This window comes from Mesoplodon densirostris, chromosome X, assembly GCF_025265405.1.
Source record: "Mesoplodon densirostris isolate mMesDen1 chromosome X, mMesDen1 primary haplotype, whole genome shotgun sequence".
Taxonomy (NCBI): Eukaryota; Metazoa; Chordata; class Mammalia; order Artiodactyla; family Ziphiidae; genus Mesoplodon; species Mesoplodon densirostris.
The window spans coordinates 89047586-89070144 of record NC_082681.1 but is presented as its reverse complement, the minus strand read 5'-3'; the positions used below and the strand labels follow the sequence as shown (position 1 = coordinate 89070144).

At 40.6% G+C, this 22559-nt stretch overlaps 1 protein-coding gene across 1 annotated transcript; it reads right to left on the bottom strand.

Annotated features, from left to right (window-relative positions):
* Positions 1-8964: 8964 nt before the first annotated feature.
* On the bottom strand, positions 8965-9492 carry LOC132482754 (F-box/WD repeat-containing protein 7-like). Its single transcript, XM_060088122.1, is given in 1 exon segment — positions 8965-9492. A coding segment is annotated over 1 exon segment (528 nt).
* Between the last annotated feature and the right edge of the window lie 13067 nt (positions 9493-22559).

Sequence of the window (22559 nt, the reverse complement as noted above, 5' to 3'; positions counted from 1 at the left end):
ATCTTTAGTTCTTCTAGGTCCTTGTTAACTGTTTCTTGCATTTTGTCTATTCTATTTCCAAGATTTTGGATCTTGGAAATAGAATCTTGGATCATCTTTACTATCATTATTCTGAATTCTTTTTCAGGTAGACTGCCTATTACCTCTTCATTTGTTAGGTCTGGTAGGTTTTTATCTTGCTCCTTCACCTGCTGTGTGTTTTTCTGCCTTCTCATTTTGCTTATGTTACTGTGTTTCGGGTCTCCTTTTTGCAGGCTGCAGATTCGTAGTTCCCGTTGTTTTTGGTGTCTGTCCTCCGTGGCTAAGGTTGTTTCAGTAGGTTGTGTAGGCTTCCTGGTGGGGGGGCCTAATGCCTGTGTTCTGGTGCTTGATGCTCGATCTTGTCTTTCAGGTGGACAGGTCCACGTCTGGTAGTGTGTTTTGGGGTGCCTGTGGCCTTATTATGTTTTTAGGTAGCCTCTCTGCTAATGGGTGGGGTTGTGTTCCTGCCTTGCTAGTTGCTTGGCATAGTGTGACCAGCACTGTAGCTTGCTGGTCGTTGACTGAAGCTGGGTGCTGGTGTTGAGATGGAGATTTATGGGAGATTTTTGCTGCTTGATATTATATGGAGCTGGGAGGTCTCTTGTGGACCCGTGTCCTGAAGTTGGCTCTCCCACTTCAGAGGCACAGCACTGACTCCTGGCTGTAGCACCACGAGCCTTTCATCCACCCGATTCAGAATAACAGGGAGAAAAAGCAGAAAGAAGGAATTAGTAGAAGAAAGAAAGAGAGAGGGAAAGAAAGGAAGAAGGGAAGAAAGGAAGGAAGGAAGGAAGAAAGAAAGAAAGTAGGGAGGGAGGGTGGAAGCATGGAAAGAAAGAAAGAAAGAAAGGAGGGAGGGAGGGAGGAATGAAAGCAAAAGGAAGAGTGAATGGAAGAAGGGAGGGAGGGAGCAAGGAAAGAAAGAAAGAAAGACAGGAGGGAGGGAGGGAGGGAGGAAAGAAAAAGAAAGTGGAAAGATGAAGGGTGGGAGGGAGGGAGGGAGGAAAGAAAAAGAAAGAAGGAAAGGAGGAGCGGAGGGAGGGAGGGAAGAAGGGAAGGTACGAAAAAAAGAAAGAGCAGGTAAAGTAAAATAGAATAAAGTATGAAATATAGTAGCGTTATTAAAATTAAAAAGTATTTATTGAAAAAAAACGGACAGATAGAACCCTGGGACATATGGTGGAAGCAAAGCTATACAGAGAGAATCTTACACAGAAGATACACATACACATTCACAAAAAGAGAGCACGGGGAAAAATCAAAAATCTTGCTCTCCAAGTCCACCTCCTCAGTTTGGGATAATTCGTTGTAAAAAGAGGAAAAGGGCGAGAAGTCTGAAATCTTGGTCTCTAAGTCCACCTCCTTAATTTGGGATAGTTTGTTGTAAAAAGAGGAAAAGGGGGGAAAGTCTTAAATCTTGTCCTCAAAGTCCACTTCCTCAATTTGGGATGATTCGCTGTCCATTTATGCACTCCACAGACGCAGGGCACATCAAATGGGCCGTGGAGCTTTAATCCGCTGCCTCCGAGGCTGCACAGAGAGATTTTCCTGTCTCTGCTCTCACAGCTCCCGGGTCTCAGCCTTGGACCTGGCCCCGCCTCTGCGCGTAGGTCGCTGGAGGGTGTCCGTTCTTCGCTCAGACAGGACGGGTTTAAAGGAGCCGCTGATTCGGGGGCTCTGGCTCACTCAGGCAGAGGGGAGGGAGGGGCGCACAGTGTGGGGCGGGCCTGCGGCGGCAGAGGCCAGCGTGACATTGCAGCAGCCCGAGGCGCTCCATGCGCTTTCCCGGGAAAGCCGTCCCCAGGTCCCGGAACCCCGGCAGTGGCGGGGTGCACAGGCCCCCCGGAAGGCGGGGCGGACAGTGACCCGCACTCGCACACAGGCCCCGCGGCGGCGGTGGCAGCAGCAGCCCCAGCGTCCCACACCCATCTCCGAGGTCCGCGCCTGTCTCTTGTGCTTCCCCAAGCAGCCCTCTTAATGCCCTCTCCTCGCCCACCAGGAAACAAAAGGGAAGAAAACGTCTCTAGCCTCTTTGGCAGCTCCAGACTTTTTCCCCGGACTCCCTCCGGGCTAGCCGTGGTGCACTAACCCCTTCAGGCTCTCTTCCTGCCGTCTGCCCCAGTCCTCTCCCCGCGCTCCGACTGAAACCCGATAACAGCTCCCAGCCCCGCCCGCCCCCGTGGCCGAGCAGACAAGCCTCTCGGGCTGGTGTGTGCCTGAGGGCACCGATCCTCTGTGCCAGAATCTCTCCGCTTTGCCCTCCACACCCCTGTTGCTTTGCTCTCCTCCGCTACTCTGAAGCTTTCCCCCTCCGCCACCTGCAGTCTCCGCCCGCGAAGGGGCTTCTAGTGTGTGGAAACCTTTCCTCCTTCACGGCTCCCTCCCATGGGTGCAGGTCCCGTCCCTATCCTATTGTCTCTGTTTATTCTTTTTTTATTTTGCCCTCCCCAGGTATGTGGGGAGTTTCTTGCCTTTTGGGGGGTCTGAGGTCTTCTGTCAGCGTTCAGTAGGTGTTCTGTAGGAGTTGTTCCACGTGTAGATGAATTTCTGATGTATCTGTGGGGAGGAAGGTGATCTCCGCGCCTTACTCTTCCGCCATCTTCCTCCCTCCTTTTTCATTTTTAATTCTATTGATTTGAGTCTTCTCCCTTGTTTTCTTGATGAGCCTGGCTAGTGGTTTATCAATTTTATTTATCTTCTCAAAGAACCAGCTTTTATGTTTATTGACCTTTGCTATTGTTTACTTCGTTTTTTTTTCACTTACTTCTGTTCTGATCTTTATGATTTCTTTCCTTCTGCTACCTTTTGGATATTTTTTGTTGTTCTTCTTTCTCTAATTGCTTTAGGTGTAAGGTTAGGTTATTTATTTGACATGTTTCTTTTTTCTTGAGGTAGGATTGTATTGCTATAAACTTCCCTTTTAGAACTGTTTTTGCTGCATCCCATAGGTTTTGGGTCATCGTGCCTTCATTGTCATATTTTTCTAGGTATTTTTTGATTTCCTCTTTGATTTCTTCACTGAGTTCTAGTTATTAAGCAGTGTGTTGTTTTTTTTTATTTTCTAAAGATTTTTTTTCCTGTAATTGATATCCAGTTTCATAGCACTGTAGCCAGAAAAGACACTTGATATTATTTAAATATTCTTAAAGTTACCAAGGCTTGATTTGTGACCCAGGATATGATCTATCATGGATAATGTTACATGAGCACTTGAGAAGAAAGTGTATTTTGTTGTTTTTGGGTGGAACGTCCTATAAATATCAGTTAAGTCCATCTTGTTTAATATATCATTTAAAGCTTGTGTTTCCTTCTTTATTTTCATTTTGGATGATCTGTCCATTGGAGAATGTGGGATGTTAAAGTCCCCTACTATGATTGTGTTACTGTTGATTTCTCCTTTTATGGCTGTGAGAATTTGGCTCATGTATTGAGGTGTTTCTACGTTGGGTGCATAAATATTTACAATTGTTTTATCTTTTTCGTGGATTGATCCTTTGATCATTATGTAGCTTCCTTCTTTGCCCCTTGTAATAAACTTTATTTTATAGGCTATTTTGTCTGATATGAGAATTGCTACTCCCACTTTCTTTTGATTTCCATTTGCATGGAATATCTTTTTCCATCTCCTCACTTTCACTGTGTTTGTGTCCCTAGGTCTGAAGTGGGTCTTTTGTAGACCGCATATATAAGGATCTTCTTTTTGTATCCATTCAGCCAGTGTGTGTCTTTTGGTGGGAGCATTTAATCCATTTACATTTAAGGTAATTATCAATATGTATGTACCTATTACACTTTTCTTAATTGTTTTGGGTTTGTTATTGTAGGTCTTTTCCTTCTCTTGTGTTTCCTGCCTAGAGAAGTGCCCTATGCATTTGTTGTGAAGCTGGTTTGGTGGTGCTGAATTCTCTTAGCTTTTGCTAGTCTGTAACGGTTTAGATTTCTCTATTGAATCTGAATGAGATCCTTGCTGGTTAAAGTAATCTTGGTTGTAGGTTTTTCCCTTTCATTGCTTCAAATATATCTTGCCACTTCTGACTTGCAGAATTTCTGCTGAAACATCAGCTGTTAACCTTATGGGGATTCTCTTGTGTGTTATTTGTTGTGTTTCCCTTGCTGCTTTTAATATATTTTCTTTGTATTTAATTTTGATAGTTTGATTAATATGTGTCTTGCGTGGTTTTCCTTGGATTTATCCTGTATGGGACTCTCTGTGCTTCCTGCACTTGACTATTTCTTTTCCCATATTAGGGAAATTTTCAGCTATAATCTCTTCAACTATTTTCTCATTCTCTTTCTTTTTCTCTTCTTCTTCTGGGACCCCTATAATTCAAATGTTGGCGCATGTAATGTTGTCCCAGAGGTCTCTAAGACTGTCTTCAATTATTTTCATTCTTTTTTCTTTATTCTGCTCTGCAGTAGTTATTTCCAGTATTTTATCTTCCAGGTCGCTTGTCTGTTCTTCTGCCTCAGGTATTCTGCTCTTGATTCCTTGTGGAGAATTTTTAATTTAATTTATTGTGTTGTTCATCCTTGTTTGTTTGCTCTTTTCTTCTAGGTCCTTGTTAAACGTTTCTTGTAATTTCTCCATTCTATTTCCAAGATTTTGGATCATCTTTGCAATCATTGCTGTGAATTCTTTTTTAGGTAGACTGCTTATTTCCTCTTCATTTGCTTGGTCTGGTGGGTTTTTACCTTGCTCCTTCATCTGTTGTTGTTTCTCTGTCTTCTCATTTTGCTTAACTTACTGTGTTTGGCATCTCTTTTTCACAGGCTGCTGGTTCGTATTTCCTGGTTTTTTTGGTGTCTGCTCCCAGTGGCTAAGGTTGCTTCAGTGGGTTTTGTAGGCTTCCTGGTGGAGTGGATTAGTGCTTGTGTTCTGGTGGATGAGGCTGGATCTTTTCTTTCTGGTGGCAGGACAACGTCGAGTGGTATGTTTTGGGATGTCTGTGACCTTATTATGATTTTAGGCAGCCTCTCTGTTAATGGGTGTGGTTGTGTTCCTGTCTTTCTAGCTGTTTGTCGTGAGGTGTCCAGCACTGGAGCTTGCTGGTTGTTGAGTGGAGCTGGGCCTTAGCTTTGAGATGGAGATCTCTGGGAGAGCTTTTGCTATTTGATATTATGTGGAGCCGGGAGGTCTCTGGTGGATCAATGTCCTGAACTTGGCTCTCCCACCTCAGAGGCACAGGCCTGACACCCAGCTGGAGCATCCCAACTCTGTTAGCCACACGGCTGAATAGTGTTGAAATTATCGTCTGTCTCAGGCTTTCACAGGAGCTTTCTTTTATGGATTTTCCATTCAACAAATGTTTCTGTTCCATGACTGGGCAGATCTGACCACAACATGCTTTGCTATGTATAGCAGCCACTCACCCAACAGCAGCTCCAACCAGCGGTGTGTCAGTGCTTGCCTCAGCTCTGGTGCCTGGCAGCTCTGCTCCACTCTTGCCCTGCCGGGAGCACCAGTATCAGCTGCGTGTACAGAGCATGAGCTTCCTCCTTGAGGCCAGGACTGGCTTTGGTGACCTGTTTTGATTATTGGCAGTTTGTAATATAGTCTCTAGTCTGGGAAGATTATGTCCCCAGCTTTATTCTTTTTAATCAGAGATGACTTGGTGATTCTATGCCTTTTGTGATTCCTTATAAATTTTAGGACGATTTGTCCTAGTTCTCTGAAAAATGTCATGGGTTCATCAATAGTGATTGTATTAAATCTGTAGAATGCATTGGGTAGTATGGCCATTTTTACAATATTAATTCTTCCAATTTAAGAGCATTGGCTCTCATTCCATTTCTTTCAATCATCTTCAATTTCCTCTATGTTTTATAGTTTTCATTACATCGATCTTTCACCTCCTTGATTAAGTTTTTTCTTAGGCATTTTATTTTTTGAGCCAATTTTAAAGAGGATTTAAAGAAATTTTCTGTTTCTGATATATCATTATTAGTGTAAACAAATACAACAGATTTATGTATATTAATCTTGTATCCTGCTACCTTGCCTAATTCATTTATTAGTTCTATAAGTTTTTGTTTGGAGACATTAGTGTTCTCTACATAGAGTATCATGTCATCTGGAAATAATGAAGTTTTACCTCTTCCCTTCCATTTTGGATAGCTTTCATTTCTTTTTCTTGTCTGATTGCTGTGGCTAGGAATTCCAATCCAGTGTTGAATAGAAGTGGTGAAAGTGAGTATCCTTGTCTTGTTCCTGAATTTAGTGGGAAGGCTTTCAGGTTTTCACTATTGAGTATGATTTTGGCTATGGGTTTGTCAAAAATGGCTTTTATTAGGTTGAGGTATGTTCCCTCTTTATCCACTTTGGTGAGAGTTTTTATCATAAATCAATGTTGAATTTTATCAAATGCATTTTCTGCATCTATTGAGATGATCACATGGCTTCTGCCTTTCCTTTGATTGACACAGAATATCACATTCATTTGTTTGCATATGTTCAACCATCATGTGACACTGAAATGAATCCAACTTGATCGTGTTGTATGATCCTTTTTAAGTATTGTTGGATTCATTTTGCTAATATTTTGTTGAGTAGTTTTACATTTATATTCATCAATTATATTGGCCTGTAATTTTTTTTGTAGTGTCTTGTCTGGTTTTGCTATTGGGGTAATGGTGGCATCATAGAATAAATTTAGGACTGTTCCCTCCTTTACAATTTTTTGGAATATTTTGAGAAGGATAGGTATACATTCTTCTCTGTATATTTGACAGAAGTTCCTATGGAAGTAGTCTGTTCGTGGACATTTGTTTGCAGGGTATTTTTTAAATTACAGGTTATATTTCACCTGTAGTGATTTGTCTTTTTAAATTACGTGTTTCTGCTTGATTCAGCTTTGGCAGGCTGTATGTTTCTAGAAACTTGTCAATTTCTCTAATTGTCAAATTTGTTGACAAATAGTGTTCTCTTATATATTTTTTTTTATTTCTGTGGTATCAGTTGTTATTTCTTACCTTTAATTTTTATTTTGTTTATTTCAGTCCAATTTATTTTCCTCCTGGTGAGGCTGGTTAGAGGTTTATTGATTTTGCTTAGCTTTTCAAAAAAAAACAGCTTTTCACTTTATTGATTTTTTTCTAATTTTTGAACATATATATTACATTTATTTGCTCTCTGATCTTTATTATTTTCTTCCTTTTATTGACTTTGGATTTTGATTGCTCTTTTTACTGTAATTATTTTTGGAGGTAGGTTAGGTTGTTTATTTGAAATGTTTCTAATTTCTTTAGGAATGCCTGTATCACTATGAACTTTCGCTTAGAATTGCTTTTGCTGCATGTCATAGATTTTGTAATGTTTGTTTTCATTTTGTTTATCTTGAGGTATTGTCTAATTTCTTCTTTGGTTTTACTATTTTTTTACATCTTTATTGGAGTATAATTGCTTTACAATGGTGTGTTAGTTTCTGCTTTATAACAAAGTGAATCAGTTATACTTACACATATGTTCCCATATCTCCTCCCTCTTGCATCTCCCTCCCTCCCACCTTCCCTATCCCACCCATCCAGGTGGTCACAAAGCACCGAGCTGATCTCCCTGTGCCATTCAGCTGCTTCCCACTAGCTATCTATTTTACGTTTGGTAGTGTATATGTCCATGCCACTCTCTCACTTTGTCACAGCTTACACTTCCCCCTCCTCATATCCACGTGTGGATGTATTTCTGCTGTATCTGTGGTGAGGAAGGTTATCTCCATGTCTTACTCTTCCACCCTCTTCTCCCTCGTGCCCTGATTTTACTACTGACTCTGGTTTTTTAGTAGCAGCTTGTTTAGTCTTCATGTGTTTGTTCTTTTCTTCTTTTTCTTTCTGTGGTTGATTTCTAGTTTCATACCATCTTCTTCAGAAAAGATGCTTGAAATAATTTATTTACTCTTAAATTTGTTGAGGCTTGTTTTGTGACCAAGCATGTAGTCTACCCTAAAAAATGTTCCATGCACAGTTACAAAGAATGTGTATTCTTGGTTTTTTGGATGTTGTGTCCTGTAGATATCAATTAAGTCCAACTGGCCTATTTTGTCATTTAGGACCTCTGTTGCCTTATTGATTTTCTGTCAGGATGATCTGTCCATTGATGTCAGTGGGGTGATAAAGTCTCCTACTGTTATTGTATTATTGTCAGTTTCTCCTTTTATGTCTGTTCATATTAGTTTTTTATATTTAGGTGCTCCTATATTGGGTGTGTATATGTTGATGTATGTAATATCCCCTTCTTTTATTGATCCCTTTATTATTATTTTGGGGGGGTCCTAAATGCTTTAACTTTAATAAAATAACTAGAAGAAAACAAGCAGTGAAGACAGCACCATACATTCTTGTTGTTTTATAATGTAGGAAAAATGTTTCATAATCTTAAATATGTCGGTGTCTAGTATTTTAACTTTTAAAAGTACCTACTCAGATTTCCCCAACAGCCAAATACTAATATTCAGACTGTAATTTTACCTTGTTTACATAACAAAGAGAAAACTATTTACAAAGGATATATCTTATTCATCATAATAAGAAAACTAATTATGAGGTAACTTCCAGTAACTAGTGCCTTGGAGTAACAACTGTGAATACACAGTCCACCAGCCCAGCTGCACTTGGTAAATAAGAAAAGAGTCTTCACTACTTGATCTACACAAACCATGTTTCACTCCAACCCTCTCCACTACATGCAACCTACTAACCCCTGTCCCAGGGACAAAACTGATAATGAAATTTGATATTAATGATTTTTCATAGTAATAGGATCAAATACCCTCTCTCCATGTGTAATAACATTGTCCCATTATCAGTATTTCTATTTCTAATACTTTCTAATACCTTCTGTAAAACAAAAATTTGTTCATTTTATTACTACACATCTGAAGATTAATTTTGCAATACTACAGAGACTGTGAGCAAAGTTTCATTACAATTAATATGGATATGTAAAATTTCTCAGGTGAAGAGCAGACTAAATGTACTCACTTTTGTTGTCTTTGTATAGAACGGGGAGGAGAGTTGGTGAATAGGCAGGTCCACGATACTACTAGAGTTTGTGACACTGTTACTATGTGTATGTTCATCTTCCCTGCTGCTGTCATCAGACTGATCAAAATCATCACTCTCCTGGTCCATTTCCTCTTCCTCTTCATCCTCCTCATCTTGTTCACCAGCATGTTCTTCGTCTTCCTCTTGTTCCTCTTGGTTTCCCGAGGAGTCCTCATCTACTGAAATAAATCGGTTATTGTTTTCTTCCAATTGTCCTTGCTGGGAATCACTTTGGTCTCCAGGTCTAGGTTCTACTCCAACGACTTCACCATTCCTTGCAGTGTGCTCCTCCTCTTGTCTTAGCTGCTGCTGCTGTTCCTCCTCCACCACACGATTCATCTGCTCCTCATCTGCCTGGCTTGAGGAAGGGTTACCTCTCAGAGAGCCTCCAGTTCATCATCTTTTGCTGCCCACAGAGAGCAGTTCCTGATTCATTTCCAAAAGCCAGCTTGCTACTTCTTGGTCCTTGGCTAGACTATCAGAAGATGCAAAGGTTTTCACATTCAAATATTTGAGAGCCTTTTAAAAATCTCGTTGAGACTCCACTTTAGAGACGAGCCAGGCGCTGAGAAAGTGGGGTGCTTCCCTTCCTCCTTGGGACTCAGGCGGCAGCTGCGGCAGGCTCCGGCACGTTACTGAAGAAGAAGCGGGGCTGGGATCGCTAAGCTGGCGGCCACCCGGGTCTCTTCCGCATCTCCGGAGCAGACGAGGCGGCGGCCCCGCTTACCTCCTCTTTTCCTCTTCCTGGGTCTCTTCAGGCTGGGTCTTCTGCCCATCCCGGGCCACTTCTCCCCAGACAGTCACATTTGGGAGGCTCCGGATTTTGTTTTTGAAAAGTTTCTTCCGGGCGGAGGCTGCAGCCGGACCCCCGGGTCCCCCCCCCGGCCCCGCCGCCCTCGGGGCTGGGGCGGGGGAGGGGGTTCTAAGAACTCCTCCCAGAGTCCTGCCGAGGAGCCGGGGGGCCGGCGACTGGCTGAGAAAGAAGACCCCCGAGGGGGCGGAGGGGAGGGGGCAGGGAAGGAAAGGACGGCGGCGCCGGTCCTGCTCTCCCCGCTGCCCCGGCCTCTGCTTCACATCGGGGTCCCCGCCCCCCCCGGTTGGGGGGTGGTTGCCGGGCTTGGGGTCCCGGCTCATACACTCCGGGGCAAGATGCTACAGCCCCGGGCGGGTGGCCGAGGCGGCGGCGAGGTGGGGGACTCGGCCGGCTCCGCTCAGTGCCGCCCCCGCTCCTGGCTCCAGCATGTATCGCTGCGGCTAGGACCCCCTCCCTCCACCTTTGGGGTCCCTCGCCCCACGCCCCAGAATGGAGTGAAGCTCCGGCCCCTCCTCAGCATCCTCACCGTGGAGCAGCCGACTAGTCCCGACCCGAGGTAGCCGCCTCCCTGCCCCCCAGCCGCCGGCTCCAGCTTGGGCTCGGGCTCCGGCATGTGCAGCCGCCACTGCCAGCCGGGAAGGCGAGGGGGGGACAAGAGGGGTGGCCGCGGCTCCCACTGGCCCAGGTTAAGGCGGAGGTCTCGGCGGCAGCCAGTGCAAGGGCGCTGGGTCTCTCGGATGCTCCCTCGCTCTCACGCTCTCGGCAGCGGCAGCGGTAGCACCCCAAGCTCAGCTCGCTGTCTCCGATCCCTTTATTATTATATAATGCACTTCTTTGTCATCTTTATGGACTTTGTTTTAAAGTCTGTTTTGTCTGATATGAGTATTTCTAACCCTGCTTTCTTGTTGTTTTCGTTGGCATGAAATATCTTATACCATTCCCTCACTTTCTGTCTGTGTGTGTGTTTAACTCTGAAGTGAGTCTCCTGTAGGCAGCATATTGTATGTTCTTGTTTTTTTTTTTATCCATTCTGCCATTCTATGTCTGCCATTCTATGGTCAGAGCATTTAGCCTACACTGACATTTAAAAAATTATTGATAGGTATGTATGTACTGCCATTTTAACACTTGTTATCCAGTTGTTTTTGTAGTTCTTTGTTCATTTCTTCTTTTTATTTTTCTCTTTTGTAGTTTGATGATTTTTTTCTGTAGTATTCTTGAGTTCCTTTCTTTTTGGTTTTTGTGAATCTTTGTGTATTTTTGTTTGTTTTTTTTTTGTTTTGTTTTGGTTTTTTTTGTTTGTTTGTTTGTTTTGTTTTTGTTTTTTTTGTTTTTTTTGTTTTTAGAACTTTGTGTATTTTTGATTTGTGGTTATCATAGAGTTCAAGTATGTTGACCCATAACTATATCTGCTTGCTTTAAACTGATAGTCATTCAAGTTCAAACTCATTCTGAAAGATCTACATTTTTCTTGCCTCCCAACTTTTGATTTTTATGTCCTGCTTTACACCTTCATGCATATCCTTTTGCTGTTAATTGTATTATAATTACTTTTACAATTTTTTGTTGTTTTTATTCTATGTATTGGCTTATTTAAGTGATCTTCAAGCCTTTAATATATTTGCTTTTCCTTCTGTTATTTCACTTTCCTATAGAACCTTGCCTCTTTTCTATTTAGAGAAGGCCTTTCAATATTTCTTTTAGGGTAGGTTTAATGTTGCTGAATTCTTTTAGTTTTTGCTTGTTTGAGAAATTCTTTATCTCTCCTTCTATTCTGAATTATAATCATGCTGGTTAGAGTATCCTTGATTGCAGGTTTTCTGTCCAGGTATTTGAATATGTCATGCCACTCCCTTCTATTGTACAAAATTTCTACAGAGAGATCATCTGGTAGCCTTATGGGGGTTCTCTTGTAACTGATTCTTTGTTTCTCTCTTACTGCCTTTAGTATCCTCTCTTTATCTTTAACATTTGCCATTTTAATTATGATATGTCTTGGTGTGGGTCTGTTTGGGTTAATTTTTTTGGGACCTTCTGTCTCTCTTGTACCTCAATATCTGTTTCCTTCTTTAGGTTTGGGAATTTTTCAGCCATAATTTCTTCAAATATATTTTCAGTCTCTTCTTCCGGAACCCCTATTAGGCATATCTGATGTTATCCCAGAGATCTCATTTGTTGCACTCATTTTTTTTAATTTGTCATTCTGTCTGATGTTTTTATTTGGTGATTTCCATTATTCTGTCTTCCAGATCACTTACTTACTCTTTTGTGTAATTTAGTCATTTATTCATTGTTTCTAGATTGGTGTTTACCTCGGAAATTAATGTATGTACCTTTGGTTCATCTTTATTGTTCCTAGTTCCTTATTACAGTAATCTGTATTTATATCAATAATCTTTCTTAATTCAGTTAGCATTTTTATTACCACTTTTTGAACTTGGGGTCTTGTAGACTGGTGAGCTCTGTTTCATTATTTGTTCTTTCAGGGGATTTTTCTTGCTCTTTTAATTGGGAGTAATTCCTCTGCCTTTTCATTTTACTTAACTTTCTCTGTGTCTATGAATTTTGGAGAAACAGTTATCTATTGTGGTCTTGAAGGGGTATTTTTATGTGGGAGCATACTTGTGTACACTGTGTGTGTCCAATGTCTTTGGTGTGAGGGCTGGTTTTGATATGGATGCCAGTCACATCTTTCCTCATGGTGTGCTGGCCATTATCACCTTGATAAGGGGTGTGGTTGGTGTTGAAGAATCTAATGCCTATGCAGGTTGTGTAGTGGGACTTCCTCTCTGCTTTATGGCCATTGCCACACTGTCAGGGGTAGGACCTGCTCCCCAGTTGTTGGAGTAGAAGCCTTGAGTGTTGGACTCAATCAGGCTCCATTCCCTTTGAGTGGGTTCCCTACCTCAAGGAAATTATTGATGAAGAAAGTGAGACCCATGTGTGTGGTCACAGAAGACCTATATGCCACCTGTGTAGGCTTCTGTGGCTCTGCTCAAAGGCAGCCTGAATTAGTATCCCTTCCTCTCTTGTGTCTTTCCCAGATCTAGTGCAAGACTGTGTGTGGAGTGGGTGGGGCCAGATTGTTCACTAGGCTGGGGTAGAGGGTTGGGGCATTGTGGCTGCAGAAACTGAGGTGTTTGCACTGCTATCAGAGATCTAGGATGCCTCTGTGGCAGTCTTCTCCCAGGACCTGTCTGCCCCAGATCCAGTTCCAAGATGTGGCATGTAGTGGATGGAGTTGGAGTGTTCACTCAGCTGGGAGTAAGGAATGCAGTGTGTTGGTCACATGGGTTGGAGCAACTACTGCCGCCAGAGGTCTGGTCTGTGCCTGTGGTGCTACTTGGATAAGTACCAACAATGGCTGCCACCACCCCACCCAGACCACACCCTAGACCCCCTAGCCACGTCCGTGTTTCTAGATGGAGTCTTTTCTCAGGACTCTGCTGTCCTATATCCCATGCCTAACCATGGAATGGAGTGAGAGAGCCCAGTGTGTTTGCACAGCTTGGATTGGGGATCATGCGGGATGGCAGCCGCTAGTGCAGAGCTATCTCCACCTTGTCTGTGGGCAAGCCAGCACCCAGACACTCATTTTGAGTGGAGTCTAGTCTTCTCCAATATTTCTCTTTGTCCCAGCGATTCTCCTAGCAGCCATGGGGCTTGTCTCCCATTCATAATACCCCAGTAGAGGGACACTCAGTCTGCGTCTAGAACTGTTCACTCCCCAGGGTGAGTGTACACCTGTGCTATATTCCTTTTCCTCTTAGATCCCTCCCAGGGGCACAGGACCCATTACAATGTCTTTTTTCCCCATCTTACCTCGTGACATAGGAATCTTTCTTGAAATGTTGGTTCTATAAGAGTTCTGCAAGTTTCCAGTTACTTTTCCATAAGAATTATTCAACATGTAGATGTGTTTTTGATATGTTTGTGGGGGAAGGTGAGCTCCATATACTCTTACTTCACCACCTTGATTCCCCTCCAACAATAGCTTTCTTCTCTCTTATTTAGCCTCTTTTTTCCCCTTTGATTCTCTCTGTACTCTTTCCCTAGTTGATTGTAGCCACTACCATGGCTTTTATTTCATTTTATTTATTTTTTTCTGTTTCACTTCAATATTACTTTTTTTAATAGATTTTTATTGGACTATAATTGCTTCACAATGCTGTGTTAGTTTCTGTTGCACAACAAAGTCAATCAGCCATATGCATACACATGTCCCCATATTCACTCCCTCTTGAGCCTCCCTCCCATCCTCCCTATCCAGCCCCTCTACATCATCACAAAGCACTGACTTGATCTTCCTGTGCTATGCTGGTGCTTCCCACCAGGCAACTATTTCACACTCTGCAGTGTACATATGTTGATGCTATTTTCACTACACCCCAGCTTTGCCCTCCCACCCCATGTCCTCAAGTCCATTCTCTATGTCTACCTCTTTATTCCTGCCCTGCAACTAGGTTAATCAGTACCATTTTTTTATATTCCATATATATGCATTAGCATACAGTATTTCTTTTTCTCTTTCTGGCTTACTTCACTCTGTATGACAGACTCTAGGTCCATCCACCTCACTACAAATAACACAATTTTGCTTCTTTTTATGGCTGAGTAATATTCCATTCTATATATGTGTCACATCTTCTTTAGCCATTCATCTGTCAATGGACAATTAGGTTGATTCCATATCCTGGCTATTGTAAATAGTGCTGCAATGAACATTGTGGTGCATGTCTCTTTTTGAATTATGGTTTTCTCAGGGTATATGCCCAGTAGTGGGATTGCTGGGTCGTATGGTTGTTTTATTTTTAGTTTTTTAAGGAACCTCCATACTGTTTTCCATGGTGGTGGTATCAATTTACACTCCCACTAACAGTGCAGGATAGTTTCCTTTTCACCACACCCTTTCCAGCATTTATTGTTTCTAGATTTTTTAATAATGGTCATTCTGACCAGTGTGAGGTGATACCTCATTGTAGTTTTGATTTTCATTTCTCTAATAATTAGTGATGTTGAGCATCTTTACATATGCCTCTTGGCCATCTGTATGTCTTCCTTGGTGAAATGACTATTTAGGTTTTCTGCCCATTTTTTAACTGGATTGTTTGGTTTTTTGTTTTGTTTTGTTTTGTTTTTGATACTGAGCTCCATGAGCTGCTTGTATATTTTGGAGATTAATCCTTTGTCTGTTGTTTCATTTGCAAATATTTTCTCCCATTCTGAGTGTTGTCTTTTTATCTTCTTTATGGTTTCCTTTGCTGTGCAAAAGCTTTTAAGTTTAATTAAGTCCCATTTTCTTAACTTTTACTTCCATTACTCTAGGAGGTGGATCAAAAAATATCTTGGTGTGGTTTATAACAAAGACTGTTTTGCCTATGTTTTCCTCTAAGAGTTTTATAGTGTCTGGTCTTACATTTAAGTCTTTAATCCATTTGGAGTTTATATTTTTGTATGGTGTTAGGTAGTGTTCTAATTTCATTCTTTTACATGTAACTGTCCAGTTTTCCCAGCACCACTTATTGAAGGGGCTCTCCTTTCTCCATTGTATGTTCTTGCCATCCTTGTTGTAAATTAGATGCCCATATGTGCATGGGTTTACCTTTGGGCATTCTATCCTGTAACACTGATCTATATTTCTGTTTTTGTGCCAGTACCATACTGTCTTGATCACTGTAGCTTTGTGCTATAGTTTGAAGTCAGGGAGCCAGATTCCTCCAACTCCATGTTCCTTTCTCAAGATTGATTTGGCTATTCATGATCTTTTGTGTTTCCATACGAATTGTATTTTTTTTCTTCTAATTCTGTGAAGAATGCCATTGGTAGTTTGATAGGGATTGAATTGAATATGTAGATTGTGTTGAGTAGTATAGTCATTTTCACAATATTGATTCTTCCAATCCAACCACATGGTATATTTCTCCATCTGTTTCAAGAACATGGTATATTTCTCAATCTTTTTATGTCATCTTTGATTTCTTTCATCAGTGTTTTATAGTTTTCTGAATACAAGTCTTTTGCCTCCTTAGGCAGATTTATTCCTAGGTATTTTATTCTTTTTGTTGCAGTGGTAAATGGGAGTGTTTCCTTAATTTCTCTTTCTGATTTTTCATTGTTGGTGTATAAGAATGCCAGAGATTTCTGTGCCTTAATTTTGTATTCTGCAACCTTACCAAATTCACTGATTACTTCTAGTAGTTTTCTGGTGACATCTTTAAGATATTCTATGTATAGTATCATGTCATGGGCAAATAATGACAGTTTTACTTCTTCTTTTCTGATTTGGATTCATTTCATTTCTTTTCTTTCCCTGATTGCTGTGACTAGGACTTCCCAAACGATCTTGGATAACAGTAGTAAGAGTGAACATCCTTGCTTTGTTCCTGATCTTAGAGGAAATGCTTTCTCTTTTTCACCACGGAGTATGATGCTAGCTGTGGGTTTGTCATATATGGCCTTTATTATGTTGAGGTAGGTTTCCTCTATGCACACTTTCTGAGAGTTTTTATCATAAATAGGTATTAAATTTTGTCAAAAGCTTTTTCTGCATCTATTGAGAATCATATGGTTTTTATTCCTTAACTTGTTAATGTGGTGTATCACATTGATTGAGTTGCACATATTAAGAATACTTGCATCCCTGGGATAAATCCCACTTGATCATAGTCTATGATCCTTTTAATGTGCGGTTGGATTCTGTTTCCTAGTATTTTGTTCAGTATTTTTGCATCTATGTTCATCAGTGATCTTGGTCTATAATTTTCATTTTTTGTGATATGTTTTTTCTGGTTTTGGTATCATGGTGATGGTGGCTTTGTAGAATGTATTTGGGAGTGTTTCTCCCTCTGCAAATTTTCGGAATAGTTTGAGAAGGATCAGTGTTAGCTCTTCTCTAAATTTTTGACAGAATTGGCCTGTGAAGCCATCTGGTCCTAGACTTTTGTTTGTTGGAAGATTTTTAATTACAGTTTCAATTCCATTACTTGTGATAGGTCTGTTTATAATTCCTAATTCTTCCTGGTTCAGTCTTGGAAAATTGTACCTTTGCAAAAATTTGTCCATTTCTTCATGATTGTCCATTTTATTAGCATATACTTATTTCTAGTAGTGCCTTATAATCCTTTGTATTTCTGCAGTGTCAGTTGTGATTCTTCATTTCTACTTTTATTGATGTTCATTCTCTCCCTTTTTTTTTTGATGAGTCTGGCTAAGGGTTTATCAATTTTGTTTATCTTCTCAAAGAACCATCTTGTCATTTTATTGATCTTTGCTATTGTTTTCTTCATTTCTATTTAATTTATTTCTGATCTGATCTTTATGATTTCTTTCCTTCTCTTGACTTTGGGGTTTCTTTGTTCTTCTTTCTCTAGTTGTTTTAAGTTAGGGTTTATTTGAGATTGTTTATTTGAGATTTTTCTTGTTTCTTGAGGTGAGATTGAATTGCTATAAACTTTCCTCTTAGAACAGCTTTTGCTGTGTCCTGTATGTTTTGGGTCTTCATGTTTTCATTGTTATTTTTTTCTATGTATATTTTTATTTATTCTTTGATTTCTTCAGTGATCTCTTGGTTATTTAGTAGCACACTATTTAGCCTCGATGTATTTGTGTTTTCTTACAGTTTTTTTTCCTGTAATTGATTTGCAATCTCATAGTGTTGTGGTCAGAAAAGATACTTTATATGATTTCAATTGTCTTAAATTTCCAAAGGCTTGATTTGTGACCCAAGATGTAGTCTATCCTGCAGAATGTTCCATGTGCACTTGAGAAGAAAGTGTATTCTGCCACTTTGGGGTGGAATGTTCTACAAATATCAATTAGATCTATCTGGTCTATTGTGTCATGTAAAGCTTGTGTTTCCTTATTTATTTTCTGTTTGGATGATCTGCCCATTGCTGTTAGTTGGGTGTTAAAGTCCACTATTATTGTGTTTTGTCATTTTCTCCTTTCATGGTTGTTAGCATTTGCCTTATGTATTGAGGTGCTCCTATGTTGGGTACATAAACATTTTTAATTGTTATGTCTTCTTCTTGGATTGATCCTTTAAACATCAGGTACATGCTGATTATGCCCAGATATACATACTGAGCCCTGCCTTCCTTTCTGAGCTCCAGATTTATGTGCCCAACTGCCTGTAAGATATGGATGTTTCAGTTTCACATTCAGTGTGACCATAAAGAACTCTTCATTATCACACTGCCTTCATTTTCCTCTCTCACTTGACACTATCTTCCTTATCTTCCTGAATCACACCATTATACATCCAGTTGCTTAGATGTTATCCTTGATTTTTTTCCCTTGTCCTTGCCCCATATCTGATCAGTCAGCAACTCCTAACCACTTCCACCAGCTTTTTAGTGTGACATTTCAATCCCACAAGAACATTAAAAGAATAATAAAATAAACACTTATATACTCTTTATTTAGATTCATCAATTGTTAACAATTTCTTTTATCTTTCTTCCCCACTCTCACCTGTTGCCTTCTATGAACCATTTAAAACTTAGTTGTAGACATCTTGAAGCTTCACTTATATATACTTTAGTATGTATCTCCTAAGAACAAGGGTATTCTCCCACAGAACTATAATGCCATTATACATACAAAAACTTAACACTGATACAATATTATTTGACAACAGTCCATATCTGAATTCCCCCAATTATTCCCATAATATCCTTTGTAGATTTTTTCCCCTTATCCAGACTCAGACATTGCATTTATTTGTGGTGCTTCTTTAGTTTCTTTAATATAAAACAATACCTGCAGACTTTTCTTGTCTTTCATGACATTAACATTTTTCAAAAGCCCAAGTAGTTGCTTTGAAAAACAATTTTCAATTTGGATTAGTATGATTTTTTTCATTGTGTTTAGATATGTCTTCTCAGTTATACCTCCAGGATATATCTTAATTAATTTTTGTCTTCATCTTTACTATCCTAGCCCAAGTCACATTTATTTCTGATCTGCACTAATATGAACATTTTCCTACTATTTATTTTCTTACTCCACTCTACCTTTTTTTTCCAATAGCAGCCAGACTGATCATTTTAAAATGTCAGTTGGATCATATCATCCCTATACTTAAAACTTATCAGTAGCTTCTGCTCGTCTTTTAGAAAAATATCCAATTTTTTTTAAATTTTACTCACTACCCTCCAGGGCCTCATTGCCATTTAAAATTATACCATTTCTTACTTGCCTTGGGATATTTTCATGAACTGTATGTTCTTTTTGGAATGTTCTTTCTCATTTTTTACCTGGCTATCTCCTGCTCATCATTCATATCTCACTTTAAATACATCCTTAGAGAAGATTTTCATGACCATTTATTGTAAAATACCTATGTCCTATGATTCTCTTTCACATCCTGTTCCTTATCTTGATACCCTTATTGTAGCTTGTAAGTTTATGTTTATTTGTGTAATGATTTATTTAATGTGTATTTCATGAGGGCAGTGTGTGTGTTTTATTCTCTACTGTATTCCCATGGTTAGCCACTGCCTAGCACATAGTAGTGAACTTAGTAAATATTTGTGAAATAAAGGAAAGAGTTTGGTGGGAAATGTTGTGGACCCTCAAACTGCTTTTAATCACACATTTACAGTTATACATATCACTAGATTTGTCCATGAGGTAGAAGTGTTTGAAGAATCCTGTTCACAAGTCTAAACTTTTCTACTGCACACTCTCATATATTTTTTAAATTAAGTCAGTACCCCAGTTACCATCTGAAACCCAAAGGCCTGTCTAGGTTATGTTTACATCTCTTTTTTTAAACCCTTCCCTGTGACTTGCAGACATCCAAGGGCAATGTCTCTCAAACTTAAATAATATGCGGCAACACTTTAATGAAAAAAAAATACTGTAACACTATAGTTGACTTAAATTATTTTTATTATGATGGTATTTAAGTATGTACAAATATGAAACTATACACATATTCTTTATGCTTATAGTCCTAAAACTATAAACCAAAATATATTTCTAAATTAAATAAAACCTGCTCAACTAGTAAAATTCAAAATAACAACATTATTTTTGGTTACAAATAATTTACTATTTGCAAGATGAATATATTACTGACTATTGTGGAGCATGTTACTTTGAATGTTCATCCCTGTATTTTTGTAAGACTCAATTTTCCCACTACATTTTTCTATTCCAGTTACTGCAGAACTATTACTTGCATAGCCATGAATGATGCTATTTAGTCTTTCCTTGGAGAGAATACATCACTTACATATTCATTACACTGCCATTCTAATCTTACTCCACGATAATTAAAATAGTGGAATATATAATTAAAGTAACGTGTAACACAGATTTCAAAATTGATGGCAGTACTCACGTGTGAGGTGGTCAACCAGATGATCCAGAATGTGATTTTGTTAAGTTATATTATCGGAATAAAAATACACAAAGATGAAATTATTATAGACAACTTGCTGCCACATGAGATTATCTTCGTGGACCCTCAGAGGGTCCTGAGCACCTCAGAGAAATAGAACATGTAAGGTTCAGAGATTCTACCATCCAGATGTAACATTTTAATAGCTAAATGGATATTTTTGAAAAGAGATTGCTTTACTAACAAACAGATCATCCTTGATGATGGGTTGATCATTTGGGCCTTAGGTATAATAATTACAACAATGACTACTACCAATTTAGTGATCATCAGAGCAGGTCAAGATAGCAGAGGAGTAGGACGTGGAGCTCACCTACACCCCACAGATAAATCAAAAATACATCTACATGTGGAACGACTCTCACAGAACATCTACTGAACTCTGGCAAAAGACCTCAGACTTCCAAAAGGGCAAGAAAATATCCACATAACTGGGTAGGACAAAAAAGAGAGAGAGAGAGAGAGAGAGAGAGAAGGGAATAGAGATGAGACCTGCACTCCTGGGAGAGAGCTGTAAAAGAGGAAAGGTTTCTGCACATGGGGAAGTTCCCTCACTGGTGGAGAGATCAGCCAGGACAGAGGAGGACCTTCAGAGCCTTGGTGGAGAGTGCAGCAAAAGGTTTGCAGAGAGCCAAACAGAGAGAGACCTACACAGATGATCGGTGCTGACTGGCATGCACCAGTCTGAGATGCTCGTCCATGTGGCAGGCAGGGGCTGGGTGCTGAGACTCGGATGTAGGAGGTCAGACCTTGGGGAGAGGACTGGGGTTGGCTGCACAAAGACAGCCTGAGGAGGCTAAGGTGTGGTGCACAACAACAGAGGGAGTTCGTGAAGAAGCCTGGGCTGACAAGAGGGACAAGACACCATTGTTCAAGGGCACATGAGGAGAGAGGCAGGTCCACCATAGGAGCTTCTTTCATAGCAGGGCACTGCCAACATGAGCTACAGGGGTGTGCATGAGCCGACGCTGGCATCTCAGAACCCAGAGGTGGGAGTGGAATACTGCTGCCACCCAGGATCCTATGGGGAGGGGGAGAGGTTGCAGCCCCCACCTTCCCAGGATTGTGCACAGCCTGCTAACACCAAGGGTCCCATGACCCGGCACCAACCACTGTTCCGACTTGCCTGGGGGCGTGAGCAACCCATGGCTGCTGCCAAGGGTCCCATGACCTGGCGCCAACCACTGCCAATGCCTTCCTGGGATCATGGACATGGGCCGTGCACCTGCACAACCCCTATCAAGGGGATAAGGGCTAGCACATGCTGAAGAAAGAGATGGCAAACATCCAAACCAGAACCAGCCCTTACTCCAACACCATTAAACACACACAAGCTTTGCAGAGATGCTCCCACATATAAACAGTCCCCCAAGACTACAGTAGATATTTGGTTCTCCTAAACTCACATAGTAAGAGATATATAAGTAAAATGAAGAAGCAGAGGAACCACTCTCAGTTAAAAGACCAAGAGAATTCCCCTGAAGGAACAAACAATGAAACAGACCACTTCAGTCTAACTGACACCAAGTTCAAAAATGAGGTAATGAAAATGCTGAAGGATTTAGAAAGGCTATTGACAAATATGCAAATTAATGTAAAAAGGAACTAGAAACTATAAGGAGGAGAGAAGAAAAATTTATAAGTTCATTTGCTGTGATGAAAGTTGAGCTCAAGGCAATGAATACCAGAATGAATAATGCAGAAGAAAGAATAAGTGACCTGGTGAGTGGGGTCATGAAGAGAGCTTGCTGGTTGGTGATTTGAATTAGGCAGAACTGCCCACGGACCTCCCTGGCAAGAGAAGGGCAACTGGCTGGGCTCCGCAGCTGTGGGGAGGATTGTGGTCAGCCAATATCTGAGCGTTGGTTGCTGCACCCAAAAAGCACTGCCAGTCAGAGCAGACTCCAGCTGTAAACATCTGAAACACCTTACAGGAATAATTCTAAAATACATTCAAATTAAAAATAAAACTGATTGAGGACCTTAAAGTAGGTGGAGAGATCACCTTCTTCCCCACAAATACATCAAAAATACATCTACACGTGGAACAACTCCTACAGAAAACCTACTGAATGCTGGCAGAAGACCTCAGACTTCCCAAAAGGCAAGACACTCCTCACATACCTGGCCATGTGGCTGATAGGGTCTTGGTGCTCCATCCGGGTATTAGGTCTGAAGCTCTAAGGTGGGGGAGCCGAGTTCAGGACACTGGAACACCAGAGACCACCCAGCCCCACATAATATCAAATGGCAAAAGCTCTCCCAGAGATGTCCATATGA